We start from the raw sequence: 12,183 nt of genomic DNA, 5'->3' as shown, positions 1-12,183 counted from the left end.
AGCATTCTCGACCCGGAGCACTGAGGTGGCACCTGCGGTGGTTCTGGCAGGCGCTGTGATGCCCTCACGGTTGCCAACACCAGAGTTCTGTTTTTAAAAAGCCACATGCGCGTCCTCTCGGCTAAAGGAGAAGCTTGGTAAAGGCGGCGGATGCACACAAAAATCAGTTTTCTCCTGTCTCCAGTGGAGAAGGTGGAAACTCTCAGGCCCCCGCAGTTCACTGTTCTTGAGATGCTGCAAGACGAGAGCTCCCTCGCACCTCTGGAGTCCTGGCCTTGACAATGACCAGGAACTGGAGTTCCAATCAAGCCCTCACAGACCCCACGATCAATACAACCACCTCTAGGGTGATGGGGAGTCTGGAGCAATGTTCTCTGAGTTGGTCCATTATCCTCCCACCCACTCAATATCCCATCATATGAGCAATGTGCTCCATCACTCACTCACCCACTCACTCCTGCACATGGTACACAACATGCATTCAGTGAGCTCCTACTGTATACAAGACCCTACTTGGATACGGTGGGAGATGTCAATGTCAGATATCAGATACGATCACTTCACTGTCTTCAAGGAGTTCCAAACCCAGTGAAGAGATGAACTATGGAAAGAAACTACGGAACCACAAAGGGGAGGGTGATGAAAGATGCAGCTACAAGGAGGTTCAGAGAGAGGACCTATCTCATATTCCTGAGAGAAGCAGGGAAGGCTGCCTGGAGGAGGTGGCATTTAACATGGATTTTCTGAGATAGTAGAATTTAGACACATGCTGACAAAGAAATGGCATTTCAGGCAAACAGATGGGCCTGGGGAGCAAGGAGGAGACATAGAAACAGAACTGCGAGTTGTTCTGTGTGCCGGGAAAGGAGGGAGGGTAGTGAATGGCCTGGAAGAGTGAGAGTGAGGTCACAGAGGTCAGACTTTGAAGGAACTCGAGTCTGACCCTAAAGAAGATGGGAAGAGACCTGAGTGGAGAAGGGTATTGTAAGAACTGGGTTGCTCAGGAGGAGGGCAGTTACTGAAAAATGAATTAGGAAGTTTTGTGTGTGTTCAGGTAAAGGACAGCAAGAACCTGAGAGTGGGGACAGACATGAAGTGATGGGAATGTATGTGGCAAAGAAAGAGTCATCAGGGCTCATGGCAGAGTAGGGCATGGGGAGAGGAGGCAGGGGCCTTCCTGGCCCGGGGGCCTGTGAGGATGCACATAAGTGATGGAAGTGGGGCAGGGGGGAGTTCCACTTTTGACTCATTTAATTTCATTTCAGGCCTGATTTTGAAGCTCATTTTTAGAGTTAGAAACCTGTTCAAATCTCCAAGTAGTCCAGGGCGTGGCTGGCCAAGGTAACCTTGGCGACTGGACAGACTGCATGCTCAAGCCAGAGACTGGATACCCTCCTGGTTGTGGGGCGATGAGCACGAGGCCTCCTGGGCAGCCTCCTTTTCTCCAACATCCCACATTGCCAGCTTAAAGCGAGTCGCTCCCACTGGCCGCTTGTCCCCGGCTCCCACCTCCTTCCCCACCAAACCTCCACTTCCAAAGCTTTTACATCCTCAGCTGAGCCGCATCACCATCCCCTCAGACCAGGACCCTTCAGGCTGGACTAATACCATGGAAGTGTCATCTCCAAAAGCAGAGCAAGCCCTTGTTTCCTAGAGTCTCCTGTTTTATAATTAGGGGAAAGGCAACAGAAAGGATCTTGGATCCCCAGGGGGCAGGAGAGAGAGGGAAGCCCTGGAGCTGTACTTGCCGGTTCATCTGCTGGCAAGGTGGCCTCACCACCGATCCATCCCTCCGGAGGGCTTCTGAGTTAAGTGCCCACATTCTTTAGGCCCTGCCTCTTCCACCCTGCACACCAGTCACTCTCATCCCCAAGTCCCTGCTGCCTGGGAACCACCCGCCACCTTCCAGCACATTCCACATGCAGTACAGGTTCTTGCCTCCTCTCGCCCTCTTGTTCAGTACTGACACCACCCAGCGAGCAGAGCTGAGGCTGACAGATGAGGATGTGGCTGGACGGCAGAGCCGAGGTCATGGTGAAGCCCACCCCCCACCCCACAGCCCCTAACATGTGAAGCAAACCCTAATGCAACCCCTTCAGTCAGCTAGCCCGAAATAAGCCTCAGGTGCCATGCGGGAAATTGTGAGCCCAGCTGTGATCAGCCCCCTCCTTTCCCTCTGCACCTTCCCCCCAACCAGTGCTCTCTCTTTCTGGAAGGACTGAGCAGGTCTACAGCATCCCTACATGAGACTTCAAGGCTCCCCAGAAACAAGCAAACCCAAATCCCAGCCACCAGTTTAGTGTCCAAATTACAGAGGCGAAAAGCTTTCCCCCTCTCTCCTGAGTTCCAGCCTCCCCTGCCTACTGAAAATCAGCCCCTGGTGCTTGTAGCATGAATTTGCTGTTGGCTACAGAGAGAAAAGCTGGGAAGGTGATCTGTGCCCCAGTCTCTATGATGAAGAAGAAGCCACAACACACTCAGAAAGACGATGCCTTCCACCAAAAGGGAAGGAAGGCACAGGTGCGTGGGTGGTGAGAACCAATGGCCGGGGGTTCAGTGTGCCCACAGACTCTCTGATGAAGGCAGCAAGTAGGATCTAGGAGATGTAGGTATGGCCCACTCCTCCCCTGAAGTTCAGAACATCCGTCCACAGGGAATCTGGGCAGAACACAAAGGGCCAGAGCCCTGCACACACTAGGGGACCTGCATCCATGGCAGCTCAAGTCACACACCCATCCGTCTCTGAGAGAGTCTCAAAGGAAAGCAGTACCTTGTCGTCGAGAATCATATTTTTTTAAAAGAGCTTTTGCATTATTTTATTAAAATAGGATTTCTTCTTATTTAGGAGGTAGTTTTGGGCACCTCTGAGAACTAATGAAAATCACAGACCCTTCCCTGCCATCCCAAAATGCACCCACATCATATGTGATTTCCTTGCGAGTTCATAGACCTCCTGAAGTCCTGGGTCTGGAAGGCCCATCTCAGATCTCACAGCATCCTTAGGGGGAAAGGAGGGTTTTGCAGCCCCATTTTACAGATGTGGAAACCAAGGCGCTAGTTTAGTACCTGGGGTAACATGGTTACCCAAGGATACAACTGGGATAAAAACTTGCTCCCCAAATCAGAGCAATTTCCTTAAAGTTTGTCTGTGGACTCAAGGCCTGCCTTGGATCCTCTGGTCCTCTGTGGCTGCAGAAAGAAAGAGCTTATGCAGGCCCAGCCCGTGTCTCGAGTCTTCTCTGCCAACCCTTGACCTGACCCTCTGCTCCTTCCCTCAGCCCCCTAGTCAAGCGCAGAAGCAGGGCCTCCTGGCTGCCCTCTGCCACCCAGTCCCCTTGTGGCAGGGTGACCAGACACAATCATATCCCGGGGTGAGGAGTGGTGTCCGTCTCCAATTGGAGGACTTGAAAGACTAGAGAAAAGTCACAGGAAGGCTCGGTTTTGTCAGGACATTGGGACCAAACTGCCTCTCCCCCTGCTCCCTGCCACCAAAGCATGGAGCTCTAAAACCACCCATGGCCATTCTCCACCTCTCTCCAGCAAGTACTTCTAGCATCACAGGAAAAGTGAGCATGTGGAGGTGAAAGAGAAATGGAGGGGTTCAGCAGGGAGCAGAAATAGAGAGAAAGAGATGGGGAAGCAGACTGGGTGAAGGGAGAAGAAAGAAAGGAAGGTGGAAGGAAGGAGGACAGTGGAGGTGCAAAGTGGGGGAGAGAAAGAAAGGCATGAGACGAACAGGCAAAGGGAGGGAGGAGGTAGACCAGAAGGCCAGGTTCTGAGGGGCCAAGGAAGGCTCCTCATCTCTATTTCCAGGATGAAAAAGGAGTGTTTCTTGGAAAAATCTGCTCTGCTTTCAAGTCCAGCCTCCTGGAGTGGCCCAGAATCTTCCATAAAACCTTCCTATGCTCTAGATCAAAAGCCCCCTTAGCACAGGCTCTGATCAGGTTCTTCTGGTACAATGACATTCCAGACCATTCCCCAGCATTAGACATCACCCTTTTGATCTTTCAAACGCCAACTGCAGGAACATGTGCTCAAGGATAGAATCCACTCGGTGTCTAAGCAGAGAGCCCCCAGCACCACCCCGTCCGCTCAAGATGCCACCCTCTAGTCCACTCTTTGCCCAGCCAGGTCCATAGACCATGGTGGAAGGTTCTAGGAATTCCCCTCTCTCCCCTTCCCAATCTTGCCTTGGGGGCTGGAATCAGGGCCCTGAAGCCTCCAGTATCCCAGCTGGCATTCACTGACTCCTAGACAAGGAGCCAGAAAAAGGATTGTTTTAGCAGGTGGAAGTGATTCAAAAGGAAAAATAAAGAAAGAAATGTAGCAGTAATGACTCCCTGGACTGTAGTTAGAATGGGAAGTGAGGGAGAAAGAAGAGGCAGGAGGGGATGGGAGGAGGAACTCGAGAAGACAAAGGGCAGGCCCCGGGCCGCTCACTGGCCATGAGGTCAGTGTGTGCATGCGCAGACCCGGGCAGCGGGAAGCCGGGCTGAAGGGACCCGGGTTGCAGCATCATCTGGCTTCCCTGCAGTCACAGCGCTGGCGGGTCTGACCTCAAGCAAGAGGCTCAGCAAGGCGGACACTTACACACAGATGTCTTCTGGCTGTTGTCTTTGCTGGGCATCAGCTTCACGCCTCGAGACTTCAACTCAATTTGCTTCTTGACTAGAAAAGAGGTGAAGGAAAGAAAAATCCGGTTAAGTTTTCATCTGGGACTGGGGATAGGTCCCTCTAGAATGATCCCTCTTAGCTTGGGACATCCCATGGTGAGTCACAGTTAGAAGCCCCTCTGTGCAGAGATATGCAAAGGGTAGGGTTCAAGTGCAACAGGGTCTCAAACATGGAGGAAGAGGTGCTATAGAGGCTGGCACTCTGGGGTAGGCAGCCAGGGTGATCTACTTGCAAACTGGCAGTGAGCATCGATATTGGAAGCCCTGCAGCCTGCCCTCTGTAGCTCTGCTCACCTGATCCAGTCTGACCAATTTCTGAACCAGACATTGGATTAGGTCCCCAGGTTGTCATCCTCGCTGTATCCACACCCATTGCAGTGTGACTGTAGTCCTTCCTGCTAAAGAGGTGGAGTGTATCTCATCACCCTGTGACTTTGGGTTTGGTCATTATGGAGGCCTTGACATGTCCAAAGACTTGTAGGGTACTTGACAGATTAGGTGTGCTCACTTGAATCTCAGCCATCCCTGGAAGGAGACATGGCTGGCCCCAGGAGGATGAGAACATGAGGAGCAGAGCCAACCTGCCTGGCCAAGCCCAGCCCATACCGGCCAACCTTGTGGGCAGTGGCAGTTGAGTCTGGTAGGTCCCTAGGGATGGTTACTGGCACAGGTGGTGGCCTGATGGATTGAATTGCTTTTGATCAAATACTGAGTCCAGTCCATAGCTCATTAGGACTTGGCCAAATAGCACACAAATAGCCGCAGAGCCAGAACTCCACAATTTCAAAGGTCATTCCTCTGAATCCATCAATCTCCTTTGGGTCTCAGTACCCCTGTGCACCCAAGGCATTCTGCTGGTTGCCCAGGCTTCATCCTGTCTCTGATTATATGGCTTGGTTTTTCTCTTGAATTCCAGACAACCCCCACCATACGGCTCAGCTCTGCTCTGACTGGTACCAGCAGTGGTAACAACTGTGACTGTCACTTCCTATGTACCAGGCCCTGGACTGAGGGCCTTAAACTTAAATCAGCATCACTGACCTCTCTCTTTCTCTTGCACCCATACACGATCTATCAGCAAACTTCCAAATATATCCCCAATGCAGTCTGCATATCTATCTCCCTGGTTCAGATCTCCGAGACTTTTCCTCTTGTCGCTATGGTCTTCTATCTTCCACGCTTGCCCCCATCTAATCTATTCTCAACACGAGATCCAGAGGGATCTTGTTAAAACAGAAGTCAGACCAAATTACATCTCTGCTCAAAACTCTTTAGGGACAGCCCAACTCTTCTACAGTAAAAGCCAAAGTCTTTTAAAGGGCCTGCCTGGACTAATCGGCCCTCTCTGAGACCTCTCTGACCCCATCTTCCACCTTCATCACTCTTCTCCGGCTGCAAGCGCCCCTCTGATGTTCCAATAATACAACAGCTGCTCGCTCCAGCCTGCCAGTTCCCTGGAAGGCTCTTCCCCAGATATCTTCATGACTTGCTCCCTTTTCTCCCTGAAGCCTCTGAAGCAAACACTACTTTCTCCTGGAGGCCTTCTTTGACCACTCACTTAAACTATACCTCCAAACCCATTTCTCCCTATTCCCTTCCCTAAAGATAGGGACTTTATGCCTAACTTTCTATCATATATATAATTTTCTTAATGGCTTTTGTCACTCTATGTTGCAATGTAAGCTCCATGAAGACAGAGATTTCTGTTTTTTTCATTGCTGTGTCCTCAATGCTGAGAACAGCGCCTTGTCCATACTGGGCCCTCAATAATCATTTCATTTGGTCCTTACATGTTCAACAACCCTGACTGGTAGTTATTATATATACTGGATCAATAATAAAATTGGGGTTCCCAGTGGTTTAAGTGACTTACAGTGGGTCACATAGCCAGGAGGCAGCTTTGCTCTTGGTGGGACCGCAGCATCTTTTCATATGACCTGTCCCCAAAGTTATGCCAAGGGCATGGTCAACCTTCTTCAGCATCTGCCCCCTCCCCAGCTCAGCCCTTGGAGACTCAGGGGTTCACTCTGTGCCTGAGATAACATGGCAATACTGGAACTAAAGCCCATAGTGATCAGGTGTGCAAGGGGGGCCATCTCCCAGCAGCCCCCACCCCCCTGCTCATCCCTGATCTGCATATATTAAAAAGCTCCCCAAAGGTTGGTATCCTGGCTAGCTGCTGTCTAAGCTGAATGCCTGATAAAATTCAGTTACTACCACAGAGTCACCGCTTCTCAACATGCATTCAAATTCTTTTTATAAATGTGCATTACTCTCCATGTGTATCCAGCAGGAAAATTTCCAATGAACACTAACGTGGGTCCATTATCAAACAGAGCGTATTAGTAGGGAAACATGCATTATTCAAGCCTAGCTAATAACATTGCAGCAGGGGAAAAATGTCCTCTGATTCAACATCCCTAAGAAAATAGGAGGGGCTCCCCAGGTGGCGCTAGTGGTAAAGAACCTGCCTGCCAATGCAGCAGACTAGGAGGCGCAGGTTTGATCCCTGGGTGGGGAAGATCCCCTGGAGGAGGGCGTGGCAACCCACTCCAGTACTCTTGCCTGGAGAATCCCATGGACAGAGGAGCCTGGCGGGCTACAGTCCATGGGGTCACAAAGAGTCAGACACGACTGAAGTGACTTAGCATGCACACACACAGGAGAAGAGAAGTGGTCTTAGCACTGGGCAGGGGTGGGGAGAGGGGTCTCTATGATAAAGGGCAGCCCGTCTGGGGGCAGGTCTGCAGAGATGGCTCAGGGCATCTGGGGAAGGAGGAGGAGGCAAGTCAGTCTTCCTAGGCTCCTAATTTCAGGTTCTAGCGTCCACTGGAGGAGGGGGAGGAGAAGGGAGCCAGTGCCCCGAGGATGCCTTTCCCAGGGCAAACACTGCTTGAGTTTTCCTTGTAGCTGCTGAAGGGGGACCTTGAGATGCAGGTGGACATGTGGGGTGTCGAAGGGGGAGCCCTCTTCCTCTCTTCTCCAGGTTGCATTGAGAAAGAGGCTCCTGCCCCTTCCCCACCTCCAGGCCCCAGAGGGCAACCCATGTCCATCCTCTCTACTGGTCCTCTCCAAGAAAGACTGTCTAACTTGATACATCAGTGCTTATAGTCACTGGGTGACTCCATCACACGTTGCATCAGGAACTTACTCCACTCCTCCTCTCGTCTGTCTTGCTACTCGCCACGGGATGGTTTGTTAAAGTGATGGCAAGAACCTGTGAAGAAGGAATCTGAAAAGCTAGAGGGAGCTCCTTATACAAACTTTGGGACCCTCTGCCCGTCTGAGCCAGGTCTGAGAGGCTGGGTCACTCACACAGTCAGTGGGCCTCGCACATAAGCTTGGGAAGTGCAGGGGCTGCAGCTCAGGCAGAGGTTCCTCACACCAACAATACAACCTCTCAAAAAACGTATGTCCAGGCCCAGCTGGCCCTGGCCCAGATCTGGGGAGGTGGCGTCGATAGGTGGCCCAAGCCATCGCCAGAACCGAAGAACGGGTCAGGAAAGGAACCTGGCTGGGGGATACCACTCGACAAGATCCACGTCACCAGGGATCTTAGCCTCCAGAAACCACCTCCATATGGTGGAGTCACAGTTTTGGGACAAGCCAAGGGAAGCAGGTACACCCTGAATTATGGACAGCTAATCTGTCTCAGCCTGACCAAGTGAGCGGTGGCTGACTGAATGAACTAGCTGGACAGACTAGGGAAGACCTAGTGTGAAGGATCAGAGAACAAGGGTGCTCTTCTCTCTAGGTCTCCACTGCTGACAGATCGAATCAAAACCCAAAGGCAGAACAGCAAGGACCTGGAGAATTTCTGGGGTGCATTTGGTCTTGTTCAAACATTCATTCGTTATAGCGCCCACTAGCGTAGCACCTATGACATAACGTTGAAGCACTGGTCTATCAAGGAGATTCTATCATTGGTGAAATGGAGACAAAGGAGAGCCTGGGGCCGGCTCCTTGGTCCCAGCGACACTTGAACACACAGCCCCAGTGCACATATGCACGCCACACATCCGTGCATATCTGTGTCTACAACCAGCGTACCCAGGAGAACACCTCTGTGCCCCTGTGTATGCATGGCTACAGACATTCACATACAAATATAATTCCCACTTATACCTGTGTGTGCGCTCTATGTGAACGGAGTCAGGACTCCCAAGAGAAAAGTGCTGGCTTTAACTGGTTGATGGAAATCTTAGTAGGTACATTCATCTCCTCTGAACGATAATGACTGCAGGAGGCTGCTAGGCGGCTCCTTTCATCCTTCATATTCTGGTTAATTACTAGACATTTTTCCCGCTGTTGTAAAGGTTAGCGGGACACATGGTACACATTTAGCTAGAAGAATCTGGCAATACAAATGCCGCTCGAGTCTTAGCATCAGTTATTGGGCTGAACTAGTGGGAGACAAGCACCTGCTGGGGAAGGAGACAGCGGAGGGTGGCCTAATCTGCCACCACGGCTCTAGGAACCCAGAAGTACATGGAATATATGGCTTCTCATTCCAGCGCATTCAGACAACAGGGAGCCCCTGCACTCACCCAACCACTCGCCTTTCCCCAGCACCTGGCTGTCCTGCTGGCTGCACCATCCCTTCATCCGCATTAAATCCAGCCCATTCAACCTCAGAAAATATCTCCAATGTGTATCCTTCTAAGCCACTCCAGCCCTAAACACAGCCTTTTCTGCTTGGTTTTTGTTCACTGAGTCACTGTCTCTAGCCCATCTTAAAAAAGGTTACTTAAAGATGGAAATCTGAGACTCCCCTGGTGGTCCAGTGGCTAAGACTCTGTGCCCTCAATGCAGGGGACCTGGGTTCGATCCCTAGTCAGGGAACTAGATCCCAAACAACTAAGAGTTCCCATGCTTCAGCTAAAGCTCCTGTGTGCTGCAACTAAGACCCAGCATAGCCAAATAAATAAATAAACATATAAAAAACAATGTGACCTGCCGACAGGCCATAATTTTTTTAAGAAATGGAAATTTGATCACCACTTTGGAAACTCGGGTATGCATCCTGTGTTCTACACTCCCTTCTCACTGAGGGCCTGCCTCGATGCCTGGCCACCAGCGCCCTGCAGAAATGTTTTCAGGACTCACTGTCCTTTACTAGACAAAGCCAGGGTCTGGCACACTGGCTCTTGATTTCACTGAGACTCATGCCAAAGATACAAAATTTGGTGAAGATGCCTAAGGCCTAATGCTTCAAGGTGTAGACCTTCTGGCAGGTGGGGAAATCCTTACTATGAAGAACAGTAGGAAGAGAATGATTACAGAACAGGGCTGGGGACACTTAAAAGTAACAAAAGATGAGGTATCTGTTGCCAGGTCAACAGACTTAAAGGATAAATGTAAAACTATCACATCAGATTTGATCATGATGCTGCCAACACACAAATGAATAAGCTGGGATGGCACCACCAATGAGAGTGCATTGGCATGCTTGATTGCCCTGGAAGGCTTCGGGGTTAGCAAAGGTGCCAATCCGGTGGAAATCAGGAAAGGTGTGATGCTGTGTGCGGACACTGTAAACTGTTGAGCTAAAGAAGCAGCCCAAACCTTGATAAACCCTGGAGAGACTGCTCCATTTGCCACAATTTCTACAAATGAAGACAGAGACCAGCAACAGAATTTCTGATGTAACCACAGAGGTTCAAAGGGTGTGCTTACCACAGAGGACAGGAAAACACTGAATGCTGAATTAGGAATTGAAGGCACAAGAATTAAGGTTCCCTATCTCCCTACTGGACCTATACATCAAAAGTTAGGAAACGGGGATTCCAGGATACTGGTGGTTTCCAATGTCCAGTCCATCATGTTCACTTTGGAAACTGCCAATGCCCAGTGAGTCTTTGGTTATAACCACTGAAAACACCCTCAGTACACTCATTTGAAATAGGATGAAAGTTGACTTTGGGGTTATAACAGCCCAAGCTCCAGGCTGGGCTGGCCATCATCGCCCTGCAGAAATGCTTTCACTACTCACTGTCCTTGGCTAGACCAAGCCAGGGTCTGGCACACTGGCTCTTCATCTCACCAAGATTAATGCCAAAGATACAAACTTTGGTGAAGATGTAAGTGAACTCTTAGTTGTTGCATGTGGGATCTAGTTCCCTGACGAGGGATTGAACCCAGGCCCTCTGCATTGAGAGTGTAGGGTCTTAGCACCGGACCAGCAGAGGAGTACCAGATTTCCATTTTTAAGTAATGAAGATCATGGCATCCGGTCCCATCACTTCATGGCAAATAGATGAGGAAACAATGGAAACAGTGACAGACTTTATTTTCTTGGGCTCCAAAATCACTGCAGATGGTGATGGCAGCCGTGAAATTAAAAGCCGCCTGCTTCTTGGAAGAAAAGCTATGACCAACCTAGACAGCATATTAAAAAGCAGAGACATTACTTTGCCAACAAAGAAAGATTCGTCTAGTCAAAGCTATGGTTTTTCCAGTAGCCATATATGGATGTGAGAGTTGGACCATAAAGAAAGCTGAGCACTGAAGAATTGATGCTTTTGAAATGTGGTGTTGAAGAAGACTCTTTTGAGTGCCTTGGACAGCATGGAGGTCAAACCAGTCAATCTTAAGGAATTCAGTCCTGAATATTCATTGGAAGGACTGATGCTGAAGCTGAAGCTCCAATACTTTCGCCACCTAATGCAAAGAACTGACTCATTTGAAAAGACCCTGATGCTGGGAAAGATTGAAGGCAGGAGGAGGAGATGACAGGATGAGATGGTTGGATGGCATCACTGACTCAATGGATATGAGTTTGAGCAAGCTCCAGAAGTTGGTGATGGATAGGGTAGCCTGGCGTGCTGCAGTCCATGGGGTCATAAAGAGTCGGACATGACTGAGCGACTGAACTGAACTGGAGCTTCAAGTTTTGGTGTCACAGAATGAACCCAACAAAGCTGCTGCTACTGATGGTACAGTATTTGGAAAAGTGAGCTGAACCCTCAGTCTTTATGATGTTTTGCTTCATGACCTAGGAAAAGGTGAAGAGGTTATTGTGACCAAAGGTGATTCTTGCAAGGAAAAGGTGGCAATATTCAAATTGAGCAACATATTTAAAGACTCACTGAGCATTTAGAATGTTACTATCAGTGACCAGGATAAAGAAAAATGAAGTGAACATCTGGCAAAACTTCAGGTGGAGTAACTCTGCTGAAGATTGCTGGAAGAAGTGACGTGGAAGAGGATGGAAATAGTCCCCGGTGCTCTGAATGCCGCAAGAGCTGCTGTTGACAAAGGCATCACCTGGGTGCTTTGCTTCAGTGCGTTCCAGGCTTGGATTCACTGCGCCAGCTAAGTAAAGGGCAAAAAACTGGCATCGAAATCATTAAAACATCCCTGAAAACTCTGGCAGTGACCACTGCTAAGAACACAGGTGCTGAAGGATAATGGATAGCTGAGAAATTTTTGCAGGGTCGCTCCAAAGCTGGGTGATTTCTTAAATACGGTGGGAAAAGGAATCATCAACCCAACTTAGATTGTAAGCAGT

At 49.8% G+C, this 12,183-nt stretch overlaps 1 protein-coding gene across 2 annotated transcripts in view; it reads right to left on the bottom strand.

Moving 5' to 3' along the window:
• Nucleotides 1-12,183, bottom strand: part of CSMD2 (CUB and Sushi multiple domains 2) — a 684,323-nt gene that overhangs the window by 315,574 nt on the left and 356,566 nt on the right. For both annotated transcript variants that reach the window (XM_043878199.1, XM_043878200.1), the window contains exon 7: nt 4,591-4,668. In XM_043878199.1, coding sequence (XP_043734134.1) covers nt 4,591-4,668 — 78 coding nt within the window. The remainder of the gene's footprint in view (nt 1-4,590; nt 4,669-12,183) is intronic.

The sequence above is a fragment of the Cervus elaphus genome, chromosome 20 (genome assembly GCF_910594005.1).
Source record: "Cervus elaphus chromosome 20, mCerEla1.1, whole genome shotgun sequence".
NCBI classification, from domain to species: Eukaryota; Metazoa; Chordata; class Mammalia; order Artiodactyla; family Cervidae; genus Cervus; species Cervus elaphus.
This window is presented reverse-complemented; position numbering and strand designations above follow the sequence as displayed.